The sequence below is a fragment of the Poecilia mexicana genome, unplaced genomic scaffold (assembly GCF_051168715.1).
Source record: "Poecilia mexicana isolate PSO_F unplaced genomic scaffold, ASM5116871v1 scaffold_14, whole genome shotgun sequence".
Lineage (NCBI taxonomy): Eukaryota > Metazoa > Chordata > Actinopteri > Cyprinodontiformes > Poeciliidae > Poecilia > Poecilia mexicana.
Window position 1 is genome coordinate 15,097,503 of NW_028263383.1, and position 21,070 is coordinate 15,118,572.

At 41.4% G+C, this 21,070-nt stretch overlaps 1 protein-coding gene across 1 annotated transcript; it reads right to left on the reverse strand.

The window, feature by feature from the left end:
- Positions 1-308: 308 nt before the first annotated feature.
- On the reverse strand, positions 309-8,595 carry LOC106922645 (uncharacterized). The gene is made up of 3 exons (XM_014995237.2): positions 6,515-8,595; positions 5,863-6,165; positions 309-4,748 (listed from the first exon to the last, which is right to left on the reverse strand). Exons 1-3 carry the CDS (start codon positions 8,583-8,585, stop codon positions 4,483-4,485), a joined length of 2,640 nt encoding a protein of 879 aa, XP_014850723.2. The 5' UTR covers positions 8,586-8,595; the 3' UTR covers positions 309-4,482.
- Between the last annotated feature and the right edge of the window lie 12,475 nt (positions 8,596-21,070).

Below are 21,070 nucleotides of genomic sequence, written 5' to 3' on the forward strand. Positions count from 1 at the left end.
TTATGTCCATAATTTTTATGGGTAACTTTGTTTTTAGTTTATAATTTTTCTCATTGATTTTGTTGCTGTTTTTTGCTGTACAGCATTCTAGTGCAACTCTTGTTTTTAAAATTGACACAGACATTAATGGGACTTATTCCTTCCATCAACATCAGTGTTTTCGATTCTCTCTCATATCAAGTTAGAAATTAATTCTTCCATCGGAGGCCAATTCGTGCCAAGTGTATCTAAAACATGGAAGCACATGTCTGACGACAAAACAAATCGATAAACGTTAAATCAATGAACAGATGGGACGCCACAGCACACACACACATCTGCATCTTTATTATCCTTTGCAACATGTCATACAAATCTTCTCAAAATCTCAGTATTTGCATGAATGGCTCAACAGTATTTGAATGCCTATATATTAAAACAAAATGAATTGTATTAAAAATCTAAATAATTGTACCACAATGTTGGGCTTAGCGAGGAGATTCAGTCATAAATCCATCACCGGTTAGAGAGAATATTGGCCAGAATCACTAGTGCTGCAGAAAAGAAAGCAACACAGCAAAGACACGTTGCTTTCTTTTCTATAAAACTCGCCGAGGAAGACCACCGTGGACAGCTACAGATCCCGCGTTTGTGCATTTCAAGCTGGAAAACGTTAGCGGCAGCATATGGATTCCAATTGAAACAAATCAAGCAGGGGCTCCCCGTCACCAGCCCATCTGCTTAAACGTGACCAACATACTCAGTCTTTTGATATAGCAGCATCGTGTTTGTCACAGTGCACCTCAGAAGGATTATGAAGAGTATAGGCGGTACATGGAGGTAAAAAAAACTGCCTAAATACAAGGACCAGATGCTACAATATGAAAAATATTACAATTGGTTAAAGAGGAACAATCCATTAAGAAAAAAAGGGGCGGAGGGAGAAGGAGGAGGCAGCGCTAGAGGGAAGTTTACATGAGTTTCTGGGTCTCTGGTTGGAGGCGGGATGGGGAAACAGCACAGCGTTACTATGACGACGTCGTACCTGAAGAAGAGTTCTTGCCCCCCCATCAGGATGGAGGAAGGGTGGTGTTCTACTTTGATTTCTCTTCGTCAGCTGACCCATTAATGACCTCAAATTCAGAATTTGGTACAGAAAACTATTCCACAAAGTTTGAAAGTAAGCTTTCAAAACAGGAATAACTGGAGTTCCCCGAAGTAAGTGAAGGTATACAACGTTCCCAGATGCACAGCAAGAAATAACCCAGTATTTTTTGTGTGTGTGTCCAAGAGAAACAAACAGAAAATCTGAACACACACAGACACTCACACACTCACAAAAAGAGGCCCTTCAGTTCCCATAAATTAAAGAATTTCCTCCAGAGAGTCTCTCTTGAGGTCAGCAACGACCCCGCTGTGCAGCAAATTCACACAGTGTGACATTAAAGTAATCGCTTCGGCAGCCATTTTGCATATAGAGTTCATACAAAAAAATCTGGTAACAACAGCAAGCGAGCGAGTGAGCCGCCTCTCTCTCTTTCTATTTTCAAGGTGAGCTGAGCTGCAGAGACGGGAGGAGGAGTGGTCAGGCTGATGTTTCTCCAGCTGAAAGAAGGCGAGACGTTAAAAAAAAAAAATTAAAAAAAATCACCAAAACACGAGAGCGCCATATTGACCCTCGTTCGCCAACATCCAAACTGTCATGGCAGAGTTGGAGGGAGTCATTCTGTCCATCTAGACCTTCGTGTTTAAAAAAATAATAAATAAAATGCATGTAATATAACAAAAAAAGAAAAAGAAAGAAAAGAAGTATGGCTGTAGAAAAATATAAGAACTATAACAAAGTCGATCAGTCAGAAAATAAATCCACCAAGTAAAATTTGGGATTTTTTCACCCAGCTTCCACAGCAGCTGTGTACCAGTTTACACAAACTAAAGGCATTTTGGTTTTTTCAGACAACTGGAGCCAGACCTCACGTTAATCACAGCTCGAGAAAGAAAAGGGTTAACTGCAGTCGGAGTCGAATACTTGAGAAAAGCAGAGGATTCTGGTGTAGTACGGCTCTTTGATCTGTCGCATACACATACTTTGCTACTGTTTGGACCTTCAAGTCGTTTGTGAAGAAATACGTCAAAAACCTGCAGACTTTGCCCTCCGCCGCCGTCAACAAAACCAAAAGCTGCCGCTTTTAAGTTTGTCAGGAGGAGCATCAATAACTGAGTTCACTTCCAGTGAAAGTTTGGACCAAATTACAACGCCTTGCAAGTATTCATACCCTACATTTGCTCACACATCCATAAACCTCAATTAGGTTTTTATTGGATGGATTAAGAAAAAAAAAAATCTGAAAAGTGCGTCCTATAACTGTGTTTAGCCCCCTCAACTCTGATCCCTCTAAATTTAAAAAAAGCGGAGTTGGTGTGTTTAATAAAAATCCCCCAACAAACATTAGAATCTCGAATTAAATGAATACTTTTGCAAAGCAATGTTCTGAATGCACTACTGTTAAAAATATAAATATGATCTTATTTTAGAAAAATCCGCTCCAACAGATTAAAATACATTACATCCAGTTAAACACAGTGTTTAAAGTTCTGCTATCTGAAGATCCGTTGGAAGTAACAGCACTGCAATTCATCATCTACTGTCGAATAACCTTTTTTTAATTTTGTTGAGTTATAATGAGCTAATTAAATTGAATGTAATCCTCCTGTAACAGATTATATTCTCTCTTTCACGGAGTCTGAACCACTCTGGAAAATAGTTCACAGTGAATCAAGAAACATTTTCAAACCAAACCAAAGACCTTGTTATCAAGATAATGCATAGTAATGGAGAAGGTCAGCGAGCCACATGAGTCGAGCTCAGGAATAATAATAATAATATTAGGACTGATGATGGTTAATGGTGTGAAAGTAATTCGAAGATTTTTGGCTTGAAGGCTGCAAATAACTTAATCCACATCCACTGCCATGTAAAAAAGCCCAAAAATATTCAGCTTTTATTACAGTAGCAATTTCTGACAAAGAAAATATGTATGAAACATTGTGAATATATTTTAGTCCCATATTAAGAAATAATTGGTTTTAAAGCAGTTAGTACCTCTAAAAACACGTTTAGCATAAATGTGACTTGAAGCCTTTTGTAAGTAGTTCTTTCATTTTTAGGAGTTTTTTTTTTTTTAGATCACCTGGTTAGGAATCAGTAATGATTTCATCATCATCATCATCGTCTGGATACAAACAGGCTGTTTGGGACAGGTACTGGCAAAATGTTGGGATTGCTAAACCTTACTTGAGCTTTATCAGGCACAACTGATGTTTCAGTGTGAAACTATGCTACTGCAATAAAAACAAATAGATTTGAAGGCTTTTAAACAACACTGTGCTACTTCAAATGGGCTCCGTTCAGTGAATAACAAACTGCAGCGGGCAGACTATTATTATTATTATTGTTATTATTATTATTATTATTATTATTTTGTTTTTTTTTTAATGCAGAAACAATTTTATGACCGAAACAGCTTTGCAGGACCTTAAGTGTCACCCATGTGCTCTCTTGATTTCTAGAAAAAAACTGCAGCTCTGTTTCATGCTACATATTAAACTACTTTTTGTTAAGCAGGAAACACAGAAATACAACTTAACATAGAAAGAAAAACAAAATCAGTTTTCACTCTTTGAGAAGATTTAAAAGCACACTGCAACAGCAGGAACCCACCATCTGCTGAGCTGTTTGCTAGGAAATGCTCATGTAGTGGAATAAATGCTTTTATACAATTGTAAAACCTGCATTTCTAATTGTTCGCATTGACATTGCATGTTAATGCACCATTTAAACGAGTCTGCAAAATTTAACCACCGAAATGGCAAAAAACAAACAAACAAACAAACAAACAAAAAAACTTTACTTTCTAGGTCCACACCTCACTGTTCCACAGTTCAAACTGAAAGAAACAATGAAACTGATTAAATGAAAGCAAATGGTTTAAAAACAGTAACTGAGGTCCTATCTCATCTCTGATAACAAATGAATGGGCAGTAAAGTGCATCGCGCTGCTACATGTGGTGGAAAGTAGTAAAGAGCTGTTGTAGATGAATGATTAACAAAGAACCCTTTCCATGGTGCATTCAGGTTCTGCATGCATTTATGATTTCGGGCAAGAAAGTCGCTCCTCCTGCATGAACGTTGACTGTAAACAGGAACAAAAAGGAAGAGGTATTAGATTTTAAAAAAAGATATCTGAATTATGTCGGAGCTGTACAAAATATTGGCACGTTATCTTATGAACAGTACGCTGGATGGGGATCAAATTGTCTAACAATGAAACAAATGAACCACCCAGTCCTCTGTCTCATGTTTCACAGTATTGAAAGTGCACTATTTGCCAAACCCGCCAAGATTCTCTCTCGACCTGTCGCTCTGAAAAATGTGCTGCACTCTTTTTCTTTTTAACGCCCCTTTAATGCTACACAGTCCTGACCGTCGATCCCCTTCCCCCTTCAAACCTGCGTCTCCACACCATTTAGTTTAGGCATCAAGATCCGAGGAGTCACCCCGGAGTTGAGGTCCCTCTCAAACTCCAAGAGCTGACCCATGAAATTCAGGTTGGGCGACACCACGGGCCGACGGCTCCGCACGTACTTGTAGGCGTCCGTCATGGTCATGAGGGTGTGCTTCATAAGGTAGGCGATGACGATGGTTGCAGAACGGGACACACCTGCCTGGCAGTGAACCAACACGCCCTGTCCACTCTGATATGCCTCCTCTGGGGATGAAAACAACAAATTGGTCAATGTTTGCTTTAGTATGTGAAACGTGACGTTTTTCACTGTAATTTTGACATTAAAGTAGAAATATACCAAGAATACAGAGCATCTCTTTGCTTAAAAGTGGTGCATTTTGGAGTATGAAACCACAAACGCACACAGTTCTTTGTCTGGGCACCTCCAGGATTTGTAAAGATAGATCAGCTGGACCTTACAGCAGCCTTTGCTCTGTACTCGTCTCACCTGCATGACCGTGTTGGTATCCAATGGACAGTCTTGAAGTGGTTTACCGCTTACCTGATTTAGAAAATCTTTTCTGTCAAGCTCATTCATTCCCCCTCTTTATCTTCTTCTCTTTTGTGTGGGGTGCCACAAGGTTCTATGTTAGAACCTCTGCTTTTTTTCCCTTACACATGTTGACACTTGGATCAATCATAACGCAGCACAATGTTAAATTTCCTTGTTATGCAGATGATTTGCAGATTTATTTACCATTAAGACCAGAATTAAATAATCCACAACATTCCCAAGCAAAAAACAAAACTGATTTTATTTGGCGACAAAACTGCCACTGACTGCTAAATTAATTTACTGGTTTCCTTTATCTACCTTGATTTTAAGTTGCTTTTCATTAAGCACTTCGATCATGATAATGACATCACATTTCATTATAGCCAGATATTGTTCTGGGGACTGTGTTAATGTTCATCAGAGAGACAACCAATCTCTGTGTTTTTCTCTAGCGATGGCTTGAAGGTAAAAGTCTTAACAGTTTGTGTCCAGCATGTGTGGGATCACCAGAAAGGTTCCCTGCTAATTTTTGAAAACAGGACTATAATGGAAATGTAGAAACCATTATTATAGAAAAAGGGAAAGCTCTAAAAACAGAAATGGTAATTTCTTTAACCCTAACCAACTACAATGAGAGTCAAACATTTCCTAGTTCCTATTTTACTTTTACTTAACTTTACACTGGAAACTGATAGCAAACCTTCACCTAAATGCTAGCAGACCTGCAAATGAGCTAATTCCCCAATCCAAACACAATGCTTACACCACATAGACACAGACACGCACAACAAAACATTCAGATTATAAAAGCTGAATTCTCACCAATAAACTCAAAAACCTCCTCAAAGTACTGGCGAAGGTTTTGCTTGCTGTTGTCAGTGGCTGGGAGCCTTTTGTAGCGCAGCCCCGCGTTGGTGTGGTAGAGCGGCAGGTGTGTGGTCACATTTACCACGTAGCCAATGTTGAGGCGCAGCAGCAGGTCCAGGTCCTGGGCGTCTCTCTCGTTCCCCAGGAACAGGAAGGGCAGGATCGGGCTAATGACGGCATTCTCCGCATCGGGAGTCATCACAGTCTCATCGGACAGGGAGGCAGGCAGTGATGAGGAGAGTGGCAAAGACAGCCTCACTGGGGAACAACAAGGAAAGTGTGGATGCGCATTGGCATTTCGAGAGTGGCTACAAGACTCAACTTCAAACAAAAGGATATCGACTTCTGGTCGCTGCTAAAAAAAGAACGCCATGCTGGACATTCATTGTTGGGTGTAATTTCGTGCTAGCAACACGAACATTATGTAGCTACTTTGAAATTTTATTGAATACTCTCAAATGTACAGTTTCAATTATTATAAATATTACAAAAATATCCTCAATGTAGGGTTAGCTTATTGGTGTTTAGACTACCAGATTTTTGTACTTTCAGCATTAATAAAGAGACATAACCTGCTCTACTCGGGTGGACTGTAAGTTAGTCTTACTTCGGTTGTTCTCCTCATCTTGCTCTCTGTTAAGGGAGTTCAGGGCCAGGTGAAGGGACTGAGCCGACGGCAGAGAGTGTCCTCCCTCCCTTTCTCTCTGCCAGGGTTTGGGTTTGATCAGTGTGCTGGGGGCCGAAGGGGGAGGGGAAAAGGACACGGGTGATGGTGGAGACACGGAGCGGGGAGAGGGCGATCGCGGATACACTTGGCCATGCTCAGGACTGTCGCTCATTCCAACATCATCTGCTTTATTCAAGAGCCTCTTCAACGAGTTACGGCCATCATCGTAGCTAGATCCCAACCTGCTGCCTACAAAACCAAGGGCAGCCATTTTGCCTTGCTGAAGCCGTCGTCGGCCAGCATGGTCTGTGAAATTAGTCTGACCGTATTCCTGAAGGTTCTGACAGTCCAAGAGGGCAAGGCCGGGTCCGTTACTGCCATTCTGGGTCTGGCTAGAACAGCTTTTCCCAACACTCCTCCCATCGTAGTTGTTCTTTTGGGCTTTGGAATGGGTCATTTTCTTGGCCAGTTCCTCAGGCCAGATGGTGCGCACGCTGTAGTCGTCATCGTCAGCTTGCAGCATAGCCATTGGGTGAGTCGGTCCTAAGCCTCTTCCAGGAGGCTTTCCCCGGCGAGGGTTGAACGTCACCACTATCGGGTCGCTGCTGCAGTAGCTGCAGGAAGAACTGCCAGTCTGAGATGCCTTGTTGTTGCAACCAGACACACAGCTTTGGATTGCCCGCAAAGGGGTTGAAGACGACAGAGAAGTACAGGGAAGGCATCCTCCTACTAGCTTCTTCCGAAGGATAGCAGGACTCTCAAAGTTTCCGGCCTCTCTGCCGCAGGAGGCACAAGGTAGAGGTTTGAACAGAGCTGCTCGACAATCAGAAGCAGTGCTGTTAGACGAGGAAGTGTTTGATGTGGAAGCGGTGGAGAGGCAGCCACCCAGATTCTTCAGGCCCATGTCTTTACTTCCTCTCTTCACTGCGCCGGCATTGTGGCCACAGGAAAATGAGGTAGAAGTGCTTCCTCCACCTCCTTGGTAACTGGAAGAGTCTCCTTTACATCCTGGGCATCTTACCAACCTCCAGCAGCCACAGTTGAATGGGTGCGCACAGTCAATGGTACAAGTGTGGTCTGGACTAGGGAACCCTCCGACACGGGAGGAGCAGGGGGACAACGGAAGACCATGAAGAATGTGAGGGCGGTGATCCCTTGTGCGAGGAGGGTGAGGTTGGTTAAGCTGCTGAAAGGAGACTGGGACATGAGTGGTTTGGGACGGGGGAGACGAAGGATAGGTGGAGTTTAGGATGGCAGCATGGGGAACAGGAACAGAGTGGTGGTGGTAGGGCAGACTGTGGCTATTATGGCTTTGATGAACAGTTCCCAGCTTGGAACTTTTCCTGTGACCCAAAGAGGGAAATTCCTGGTCACCTCTGTAATGAAAACTGGAGTTTTCTTTCTCTTTTTCACCCCTGAATGTATGCTGATTTGCCTGAGCAGGGACAAACTGGAGGATCCCTCCAGGGGACGACGACAGCTGACGGACCTGTTGTGGCTTATGCTCGAATCCACAGGGCCTCCCAAAGCTTCCGGTTTTTTTCTCGCATTGTCCTTGATCAAACTGGGAAGAGACGCATTTCCCTCTGCCGCCTTTTACACTTCCAGCGCGCCCTAATGAGTTACTTAATCCTCCCCGTCTCCCTTTGTCCACCGATACCTTGATATCAATAGTATGTGTGTGGGAGGGAAGCCGTGGGGCAAGCGTTACTGTGCCATTGCTATGGCAGTGGCTCGGGATGTGGAGGACATCTGCTGGGATGGCAGGCTGGTTGCCCTTGAATCTCTGCACACGGGATGACCTGCGCTTGCATTCCACACTCACAGATTTACACGCAGGTGAGTAAAAATGGGAATGAGAGGCGTGGAGATGCGAAGGCTGGGAAGCCCGTCCATTGGTAGAGGCTGATATCTGAGAGGAATGCTGTGGGATGGTTTGTGGGGAAGCCTCACACACGTTTTTGGGGCGCTGAATAACCACTATGCGCTCGTCAAGAGGGAGGGGAGGCATCTGGGTTTATGCAAAGCTGACCAAAGAAAGAAGAAAGACAGAATCAAATCAGTCAGGGGAATATTATTGCAAAAGCACTTTACATTTCACTAGTTGTAAAACTGCTGTTATATCTAAAAATGTGGAGTTATTTATTAAAAGGAATAATATATTTGACTTCGAAATCTAACGTACAAGAGTGATACCCTTAAAATCTTCTAAAATTTTAAAATGCTACAATCACAAACATTGTATTTTAGATGGAAAAGACCAACACAAACTGTTCAGTTTTGAAGTGGAGGAAAAGTAATATTGCAAATGTAGAAACCGAAGTTTTTTGCCTCCATTCGACTTTTCATCGCTTGTGAACAGAATGAAGTCTTGCAACACATTCTTGGTTGATTTAGGTCTAGACTTTGACTAGGAATAAGGAATTAATATGATTTGATCTAAACCATTAGCTGAAGTCAATATTATTGATTAAATGACACAAGCTGAACTTTTGGAGTATCAAAATAGAAGATGGAAAATAAAAATCATGACCACACTCTTCAGGTTTTTAATGAAGACGTAAAAAAAAAAAAAGGGTAATGTTTAATTTTTGTTCCACTTCATAATTATGCACCACACTGTGTTGGCCTGTAACATCAAGTACAATACATATTGTTTATGGTTGTAATGTGACAAAATGTGAAAAACCTTAAGGACATTGATACTTTTGCAAGGCACTGTTAACTCTTAAAAGTGGTGACACATATTCACAGCAAATTCATACGTTTTGTATTTGAAAGACACTAGCAGTTTTTTTTTTTTGCATAACTATTAAAATAAACAACCTCTGATGTTAAATGTTAGTTTCGACCTTGCAGAAATTCACATTTGCATCAACAAAAGGAGAAACCTCCCAACAAAAACCAGGTTAATTTCAAGTGCATGTTTGATGGATATTACAGTTTATGTATCCATTCAAACATGCAGCTCCCAGTCTGGTCCTGCTTATGCCATGGACAATGATGCTTGTCTGTAATTACAGTTTAAATTGTTCCCCTTGTCATATCTGAAGTTGCTAACCTGGTTGCTGTTGGCAATGCATAATCCCAGCTAATCCTGATGGCACTGAGGGTTCTTAACAGCTAAATCCAAAAGCTGTGATAAATGAGCTGCAACAACCTTCATCCCCTCTGAGGGGCCCAATTCTTAACAAGATGCATTCATTTGAAATAATAAGCCAAATCATGGAAAAAATAGCTAAAGCACTACAATGCAGTGGCTTTCAAAAATGTAAAAAAAAACAAAACAACAGGTTTTGCTAGATCCAACTCAACCAAAGAGCGGCTTCACAGGGGAATGGTTCAGTGAAATCTGACTAAATATGTGGGGGTCGCCTGAAGAAAGCTGAGTCAGGGTGTTGTGATGTCCTCACAATCTGATTCTAATCCTAATCTGATTTGGAGAAGCTTTGCGAGGCAGAGTTGGCAAATATTGCGCAGTCCAGATATGGGGTGATTGGAAAAACTCATTTTGACTAAAATTAAATCAAAAGGTGCATCAATAAAGCTTTTGTTTAAGGTTGTGCACACTTCTTATTTTATTATGCCATTTTATTTTATAATTCAAGAAAATGTCACAGTACTTCAGTTAATTTGTAAAGAAAAAAAAATTCTTTTATGCATCATTTATTACAGTTTTCTTTTTTGATGCCACAAAATCCTGGCGATGCAAACAATATTGAGAACCACTGCATCGGTGAACCTTACATGTTAAATCTGAAGAATGTCAAAATGCCCGTTTTGAGATATTTAACCAAAAATTTTGCTATGGATGAAATAATTACACAATACGGATAAGCTATAGCTTGTCAGCGTGTGTACCTTGAAGCAAATAAAAAAAGAAAAATCAATTTGCATTTGTTGTTTCTGGTCTGCACTGCGAAAGGAAAACAAGAAAGTGACTCATGTCTTATAGCTTAGAGCATTTCTTTTCTTCAGAGGCTGCTTGAGAGCTGCAGAGTCTTGTGATCATCTGAAATGAAAAACTTCCAGCCTCTATTTATGGTATTGGTTCATCCTGCCCTTGGTGCAAACAGAACAAACCAGCTAATTTCTTTGGGCCTGCCAGAAACAAGCATTTGTCCATGCCACGGTATAAACAGGGAACCCACATACACAACAACACAATGCAGCTAAGGAGTAATTTTTCATTTCATTTTATTGCAAGAAAAGATTATCTGAGTGTTTTTCACATGCAAGCAGTTGTACAAAATAAACATGATAGCAGCTTAAATTGCTTCTGTGATTAATGCTACCTATAGAGTTGCTATACTTGTTACATTAGTTTGATATTAATATTTTTTGCAGTGCAGTCATAAGGCTGCTGTGAGACATTAGGATGAAATATTACTGCCATTAAAATGAAAATCCACCCTCTTGATACATACACGGGTAATTATAATCAGCCTCCATCTTTGCTTGATGAAGTGCCTCAATTTCCTCCAGCAAGACGGCTCTGTGGGTGGCCGCACTGGTCAGCGAGGATGATGTTAGCATGCTAAACTTAGCATCAAGTTCAAGTCTGTGTTGGCTGTAAAGGATCAGAGGTTTTCTCAATGAACACGAACTCAACTGTTACATTTAAGGATTCCTCCATTGTGTTAGAGCGTTCGGTCTTTATTGCTTGATGCAAGTAGAGTAATGGAGATACAAGCACATTCTGCTCCACCTGTAGTTCCAGCTTTGCTAGTGAGCCACATGTGTAATGCTAATCTTTCCCCCCGTGAATAGTGCATGCTAATGGACCTCGAACTTTTCACTGAAACTACTTGTATGGTTAGTTTGACACTTAGAAATGGGTGGAACACATTTAGTAGCATGTTGACTGTCTAAAGTTGTCTGATTTGGGCTCTATCCACATGGGAACATTTCTTTCTTAAAACTGGTTGCCAGTTTTAAAGACGCTCATGTCTGCATGGAGCCTTTTCCAGAAATGTTTTCATCCACACAGAAACCCTAAAAACCGCCCAAAACGCAGTTTTTAAGTGGTGCTAAACATGGAAAATTGGATGTGCGCATAAAGCCTCCACATGAGGTTAGTGGTCAACATAACAAGAATTTGTTTAGTTCAGAGGTTCCCAAACTGTGGGGCGTGCCCTCTAGGGGGGGCGCCGTGCCATTGCAGAGGGTGGCGCGGGAAGCCGTCTGGATGAAAAAAAAAACAAGAAAAAAAACATGAATGCTGTATGCGCTGGGTTTTAACCTTAGAATGGCCAACTCTCTGTTATTCCTATGTCAATTTGATACAGTAGAGGCTTCGTCACTTCCCATATTTGTGTCCTCTGTCACTTTTATCAGCAGTTAAAACTGTTTAATCCGTTGTTAACATGTTGTAACCTGTTTTTCCGAGCCGCCTTTAAACGCAACATGAGCGCTACGACGCTAGCGCTGGGTTTCCACCTGTGAAGGAGACCTGCTGCTGCTGTGCAGAGCTACAGTTGTGTTAGAATCACGGCAGCAAACCAGCAAAACGCAAAGAACTTTTCACAGTTTTTCCCTCCAAACTAACCGACTGAGTTGAGTGAAGCTGTTGGATGCAGGTAATGTTAGCTAAAAGATGACTAGCTAATATCAATACAGGACCTTGCTTAACAAGTAGCCTGTAGGCTACTGGTGTTGTTGTCTATATCCAGCTATGTACATTCATTTTGCCCCCAAAAAAGTCTCCCCCCCCCCACCCCCCACAGACATCGTTCAACCAGACAGCTATTTGTAATCCATAGGGTGGGGGGGAGGAGGGGGCAGGAAATGTTTGGAAACCACTGGTTTAGTTGATTGGCCACTCTCAGTCAACTAGGATGGACATAAGCAAACTTTACCCAACCTACAGCCCCTCCCTCCCATAGGGTGGATTTTCATTTCAACACAACCATAGTTTAAAAAAAATAAAAGACTCTTTTTGGGAATGGAAGACCATTGGGAAGACCTGGAAGTGCACGACCCCGGCTGACAGCAACAAAAGTGGGCAGAGATAAATCTACAGAGGGACAGATCACACAGATGCACCATAAACCACAGACTACAGGGAGAGGAAGGAACATGTCAGAACAACTGTGGGGACGGGAGTTCAACCCCAACACAACACAGTTACCAACCCATCGGGAAAGCAAAGCGCGCTCCGGTGTCTCCATGTTTAAGTCCTCGCGCAGTCTGGTGACGGTATCCTCATCTCTTTTCCACCCCTCTCTTTCAGCCTTGCCTGCAGTGGAGGGGGGTTGGGGTTACATTGACCCAGTTTTATCATGGTGGAAGTCACTATCACTCTGATCACTTTCCCCTCACAAGCAGAGTGTGCGACAGAAAGAGCGGGCTGGCCACTGGCATTTTCACTCAACTACAGTTGCAGCTTGGGCCAAACAGAAGTTAAAAATACTCGGTGGTAGTGTCGCTGGCTGACAGTGTTTTACTGGGAAAAACACGGGAGAATGAGCAAAAGCATGAGCAAAAGCCAGAGCCAGGGGCAGCAGCACAAGCGCTGGCGATTACAGAGATCTGATTTGCCATTTCGTCTGACAGCGTGATTAGGTCAAGCATTCTGCCTGATTTGCTTAATAGGTCTAATCTCGAATCGGACGCTCTAAAATAAGACACATAGCGTAAAAAGTCAGACTTTTCAATCAGTTTTAAATTCTTTGAGTGCTAAAAATTTACAGCAGAAAAAAATATTTTGTTGAATATATGGATTATTGAGGAATCTCACTGTATAGATTCACTCATATTAACAGATAAAGATCAGTGGTGGAAGGTGTTATTGCAACAAGACACACATTTATATTAATGCCTTTTTTAACCATCTATCAAGGATGTCAACACTTCTGGAGGACATTGGCAGAACTTTGGCTGCATATCAGGATCATCTCAACCTGATTTGATATCAGAAATCAGTCCAATCAATCAAAAAAAGAGAACCCGATTCTATTGAAACACATCTACAATCTCTGATATAATTAGGTTGATAGAAGCTCCTTCCCGTTATATTGGGTCAGTTCTTATTGTTGACTATTCTCTTTTTTGAGTAACATCACTTGATCGAGTCTTTTCTAACATTCCACTCTAAGAAGTAAGTAATAAAAGTATGTATAATTTTTGATGATATCGTATCGGGTGGTTATTGGAATCGCCCGATACGCAACACTGCAATATGGCAGTGAAAATACAATACAGGTATTATTCCAGATCGTCCTGAATGTGTTAACGTCTGAATTCAGAGGAATTATTAAAACTTACTGATTTGGTGAGTTTACAAACAGCGAACGTCTTATTTAAAGCACAAAATCAACAGTTGCCAGAAAAAAAAAAATCAAAAAATTGTTCTCAAAAGAAGAAGGATTTTATCCTTTCTGAGAGGAAGACAAATTTAAAGTTTGTAAGATCAGAACCACAAGGAGTTTTTATGTTCTAGTCTGTGGTGTAAAACTATGGAACTAAAATAATGTCCAAACATTAACCAATTCAAATCAGGAAATGGTTTACACTAAATATGAGAAACTGTCTTGACGTATTATCATGTTGTTGTTGTTGTTGCAAAGCACTGTTATCCTCAACATTATGATTACTTTGTTGTTATTAGAGTTTTTAATTTGTAAATTATTGAATGCACTGCATTAAGCAAGAACCTGAGAGTAGAATGAAGGTATTTTGATACAATACTTACAAATAGGATGAGATTTTGTGATGTTGCTGGAGAAGGGTTGGGTTTCAATAGGTTTACACTTCTACCCACTTCTTTGAATGTTTATTGTTTGCATTGCTGTCATTTTAATTGCAACTTGACGTTTTCAATAAAACACACACACACACACACACACAAAAAGAGAAATGCATCATTTAGCGTTACAGACATTCTTCTACCGGCGGCCGTGTCTTTGGGGTTTTCACTTCCAAACTGATGCAAAAATCTTCCAATCTGAGCTAGAACAACATCTGATATCCTGTCACGTCTCTGCCGTGTTTTCTCTCGTCCTGAAGGCGAAATGCTTCTGGACCAAAATGATCTAAAACGGTCTCTTTAGGAGGTTAATCAAAACTGTGTTTAATTAGCCTTGTTCATGTGAAAGCACTTCTGTTGGTTGATCCCAATTAGCCACTGAAGCTGATAAGTTACCAAGTCCTGTTGCTCTGTGCGCTTACATCCCTCCTGAAGCTGCTTCACTTAAAACCTGCAGCCAAACAGTACAAAGAGTTTAGGGGCCTGTCTGAGAAAAAAAAAAAAAAACACTGTTTCGCTCGTGATCAAAGAACTGACTTGTTCTTTTCTCTTGGCAGTTTTTTCAGTGTGGTCCACTTGTTAGCTGTTTAAACTGCCAAACAGCAGATTGCCTCGGAGGTGACAGCCAAGTAAGAGAAAAAGAGAGAGGAATAACGGGAAGCACACAGGGTGTTACTGCACAGTGTAGGAGCGCAGGCACAATCTGGCTCTGTGTTGACTGCGAGAACGCTGAAAAAGAAACTCTTCCATCAATTTAATGGCTCAAATCGAAGCGTTCCTGACTCAGGGCCATCAGACAGTGTGTAATGGCAAACCTCTGTAGTAAGTAGTGACAGGAAAATAGCTGTAACATGCGGTGAAACGGCATTATATGTCTTCCAAAGATATCACAGGAAGCATAAAGCTATAACCTGCGGATCACAACAAAGGCCACGATCAGATCTTCTCAAAAGAAAAACACCTAAATGTCACAGGACGATATTTACGGCAAAACCACTGCAGAACGTGTCCACTCAGGTATGCAAAAGCTTAAGGAGGCTACGCTATGAAATCCCTTCAGCTCCATCTGAAGTGGAGCACATGAAAGAGGAGTAATTTGGAATTCAAACTCACAAAGATAAAAAGACACGTGTTAAAAAGAGAGATGGGAAGCAGGCCTACAAAGCAAGGGCTCTAAACGTCTGCAGGGGGAGTTCATGATGGCCTCCCTCGGCTCACAACACACCAGCAGAGGGAAGATAACAGACAGCCAACCGCCAGGAGGAGGACGGAGCACATGTCAATGTTTTGTCAGAGATTTCTCTCCCATAAACACCCAACACTGCTGTACACGTAAATTCAGTATTTAGACGGATAAAGCTTTGCAAAAGTATTGATTTTACTTTATTGAGGCCATCAACACAAAGTATTGCAAAATCGTGAAGTGAAAGTGGTTTCTGTTTTTCCTACCCTTGGTTACCATCAGGTTAATCAATAAGTACATATGTGTAACTTAGTCTCAGCATAAATCCAGCTTTTCTGTGAAGGACTCTAGGACATTAAGATAATTTTATTTATATAGCACATTTTCAGCAAAAAGGCAATTCAAAGTGCTTTTACATTTGACCTTAGTGAACAAACAGACAGCTCGGGGAGAAAGTTGTGGAAAAGTATAAAACCAGGTTAGATTATAAAACTTTAATCATCTCACTGAGACGACTGGCCAAGGACAGAGAGCATTAATCAGAGAAGCAGCTCCATCAATCCAGCCAGTTTGGAACAAAGGCAAGAAGAAAGAAAAAGTCATTAAAAGTCTTGTTTGCAGTTCGTTATGGAAAGCAGCGGCCAAGCTGATAAAAAGCACGGCAGCTGCTGCAAACAAACTAGTGGAAAAACAAATCCTTCCACTTCACAATTATGCATCACATTTTGTTGATCTATTACCTGATTTTATTATTTTTTTATACATTTTGTGATTGTTACATGAGAGGGCGAACACTAATGCAAGGTATTGTAGCACTTTACTTAAATCAGATGATAAAGAAACATATTTCTTCATCATCTGATAAAGACAGCGCCTGGTATTTGCAAAGTGAGATCACAGAGGCCTCTCCTTCTCCTGCAGGCTCCACAGTCTTCATCACCTGGCCTGTTTGGGATGCGCGGTTCTGCTCCAAATGGAGAGGCCGCGTATTTGGTACGTTCAAGATGGTTCTTTGAATGCACAAGATTGATGAAGAGCTCTCCGTTCCCACTCTCCACCCCACTTTTATGCAGCTACTTCATCACAAAACAGATGACGGAGCCAAACGCCCACACAGTGGAGAGGATGACATCGGAGCAACAAGGTGAAAATGATCCGCATCGGACTCCCAAATTCAACACAGACTTTTTTAAGACCGTTATGAACGACATTATATATGCATGTATGTGTGTGTGTAAGAATGAAAAACTATGGAGGAAGAAATGGTACTCCTTGTGAGATTAACCATGAGAGATTTTCAGATTCTTACTCAAGATTATGAGATTAATTGCCATTCCTTTTAATCAACAGGAGACCAGTGGTGAAGACGAATGTTGTCCAACCTAATGCTGATAAATTTGTTCTTACCCACGATGGACTTTGTAAAGTTAACTAGCTAGCTAGCAAGGGTATATTAGCCATAGACATTAGCAGCCAGTGGTAGCCTCGACTGTATCGAAAACGCAACGACGGCGTCTGCGCACTATTCAAACATTTTCCAGACAGAAAAGTACCACGAGAAAGGCAAAAGAAAAACTAAATTTGAGACTAATGTGTTTAATGCCAACTTGCTTTTTGAAAAATAATTTAAGACATATTGAGGCCTAAATTTTAGATTTGTTAATTTAAAATCTCTTAAGGACGGGCAGACACTGTCGCAGCAGGTGGAGGGTTCTCCTCTGTTTACAGCGCTCTGCTTGTTTTCGTGTAGCTGTCGAGGTGTGGACTCGGTTTACAGCAGACCTGCTGCTGTGACAGGAAATATTGCATCCTAAAATGTAAACCGACTGCTGTCCACATCGTTGGCAACCTGATAGTTGCTGACTGAGGCTGCAAATCTCAAAATAAGGACATCACATAGTGGCTCTGTTTTCATTTGATCCATAACCTAAAACTCAGAACAACAGTCCGGCTGTCGATTGGAAAGGAATATGTAAATTGTCAGTTCAAAAAAATGGTAATAGTGCCAAATTATCTATACATGTACAAACATTTTGTACCATCTGTTTTAATAAAACAAAAATGGAAAACGGTTCAAACTGAGGTACAGAACGGACAAAGATATTTTCTCTAGTTGAAATCCTCTCCACCACCAGTGGACGGTCACCAGCGCCACGTCTTCTACTAGGCTCCGAGCGCCAAAGATTATCATTTGTCAAACTTTCTAATAAGATACTTTCTTTCTGTGAGTCTTTTCTGGACAAAGCCACAAATCGATATACTGCTGCCAAAGAAGCTTGTGCATTTCTTTTCTTTTATTTTCTGATAGAAAGTACATCAGAAGCCATCCTTCAGTGTTTAGCTCTGCCCCTTTCCTGAAAATGCCATTGACAAAACATGTTGTATATTCCCAAATTTGGACTCTAATAGAAAAAAAAAACACCTGATCTGTTCTTACATGTTGAGCTAAGTCTCTTTTATGGATAAAAAACGTCTCTTACTCTTTGCTTTTTTTCTCCCCCATAGAAAGTTGTCATGACTTTGTCTTTTCCGCTACCTGGAGGAAGCTCCCCATAAAAGTTGCTGCTGCCACATGCCTGCTCAGAAGGAGGAACTGCTGCAGTTTTCCTCAGACAACCTTTTTTAAGCAACTAGGATAATACGATTAACCGAGTTTAGAATCCGACACACTAGATTCAGATTCTAGTGGATCTGAATGCGACTGAGCGGACTGCATTAGCATGAACTGAACTGAATAGGATTCTGGATTTGGACCTGCTTATTTTGAGATTCGCTGTGAGCTGGCTCTACATAAATAAGCCGAACAGAACTGAGTCGCCCTCCTAATCCTTACATGAGAAAAAGGACATCAAACCGTTTCAGCCGCTCGGTTAACTACAGGGAGCTAATCAAGGAAATACATGCAAGCTGCTCCATTTGTTTTGATGCAGCAGTAACATTTGCAGGAGTGTGTAGAGACGTCGGGTCCATTGGACAGATTAAATGCTGAGACGTGCAGCACAGTTTGCTCAATTAGTCCACATAACAGGACCAAAGAAGACATCCGCAACGAGAAAATGTTTGCTTCAAGAACAAGAGAAATAGCGCTAGATGTTCACATCTGGTCAAGGAGGTAGGAGCAAATAGATTCAATCGTGTTCAAGCTAAACGGAAGAAAGAAAAAAAAATGAACTCGGGTAAACATCAGAGGCGATCATTAAATATACAAATAAGTCTGGAGCCAGGCCTATTTGTTAAAAACAAAGAGGAAACAGTCAGCAGGGGATCAGAGGGAGCCTTGATGCTGATGTCACATCCCTCCGGCGGCCCAGTGGGGCGTAGCTCTGAGGACTCGGAATGAAAACGACAACATTAGCCGGGTCTGTCGTTATCAGTAATGAAGGAGTAAATAGCTGGTTGTTTATAGAGTGTAGCTCAGGGACGTGACTAAAACTGAAAAAACAAACAAACAAACGGATAAGGAGTTAGATCAACACACAAATCAAATCAAATCAAATGACTGATGAATTGTTCAACCAAGTGCAGTGAATGAAAAAAAGAAAAACTACAAGATGACTCAAACTCTATTCAGGCTTACGTTACAAATCTAATGATGTCACAGGAAATAAACAAAGCGACTCGCTCTGACTCAGTCGCCCAAATTGAAGCGCCGCGTTAACGCTGGCGTTATAATACACCCCGATAACGATCGGTGCCGTTTGATTTAGATCCGTTTGGATGAACTGGCAAGGGGGGTGGGGGGGGGGTCGTGTAAAAAAAAATTACTTTAACAAGAGTCTGGATGAGAAGAAATAAGAAACGCATTAAAACCTTGCAAGGTGAAGGAGTCCGTCAAGTCTGCTCTGACCTTTTACAGGTTCTAGTCAGAGAGGAGAGACTCGATTGGACAACAGGTGTGAATCCCTGATTGTTATGTACCAACAGTTCTGTGGAGCCCAACACAGATGGTCTGGACATTTGGCTGCTAAAGAAAGGAGGTTGTTCTCTGATGCTAAAGAGGGCAGATAACTTCTACGTTGGGGGGGTAACACCTAGATAGTCTCCAGGATGAAGAAACTCTTGCTGTTATACGGCACTGTAGAGGTTTATAGGAGAGCATCTTGACCAATCTCATGACGAGATCATGCAGACACAATCTGAAGCACAAGAGGGGTGAGGGGCACATGATAATGTTTTCCATTACAGGGGGGAAAGCAGATGCAACTGATGCAGTTAAAAGGCCCTTTCCAGATATGCGCTAAATTCGCTCGTCCGTCTCGTCAGACCTCACATCACGTCAGGCGAGAAGGGGGCAAGTCAAAATAATTACATCCCTTAACGTCCGCAGTCAGCAGACAGAGTGATTGAAGCTGCAGAGCGGAGAGGAAAACCAGCGAACGGCGTGATGGAAAACATGCAGCAGTTTCTTCTTCTTCTCTTCTCAGCCTGACGGATTTACCATGCGGACAAACCCGAGTGGACATCTAGCATCAGAATCCCCGTCTGAGAATAAAAAATAAAAAAGGGTTTTTACTTTCATTATTTGAAAGAAAGTTTACGATTACGTTTATAGGGAATATGCTAAACTAAGCCAGCTATAGGCCACTGAACTGCTCAAGAAAAATGCATTAAAACACGCAATCGGGAGTGTGATCTTTCAGAAAGTTGGAACAAAAAGCCTCCAAAAATAGAAGTCTCTGAAGAGAGTTCGCCTGAAAAGAAGATTTTGTCGTTGGCTGAGATTTGAGCCCTCTGACAGGTGAAGATAAAACCAACCGTAATCTGCTTTGAATATATTTTAAATAATCTTCTCAAAATACAGACGGACTTAGCAAGAACTGAAACCTTAATGGACCTCAGATGGAAAATGTTCTGGCTTGGATAGAGCCTCACAGAAGCATTAACCCCTCTTGCACTTTATGTTAAAGGTGAGAGAACGCCATCATGTTTTATGTGACAGGGTGAGTCAAGGTAGAAGTACCAAAAAGGAGGCAAACAAACAGCATGTTCCATGTTTAAATTGACTCAGACACTCCTAATTAAACAATACGTTTGTGCGGCATGTTATGGTATGCATGAGAGTAATTAGGTTGATCTTTAAATACAGCCTCTACATTCTTCAGGTACACAATAACCTTTGGAGCAAAGAGAATCCCCCAAACCATTTAGTGTTCAGGTCCACCTCAGAAAAATAACCCAAATAAAATGTGAGACGATTCCTTTTGACAGGAGTCTGCGTGGCTTGAACATAAAAAGCCAACAGTGACATCTATGAGCTGAAGTGGATGAAAACAGACTCTTTCTTTTCCCCCTTTGGAATCGGCGCCAGACGGTCTTCAAGGAAAAGCAACAAAAACAACAACGGTGGGAAACTCACACAACCTCAGAGCCTCACAGCACACACAGAAAAAAAAGTTACTTTTATCACTAAACTTGGGTTAAGTGACTCTAAGGGACATACATTTTGGAGAATGGTGTGACCCCAGAGAACCAAAGTTTAGATGCATAATTAACTTCCTCGAATCGCTCAGTCAGGAGTTTGTCTCGCAGGTTATGTGAAGTGATAATTCGTCGAGTTTTGTTTGGG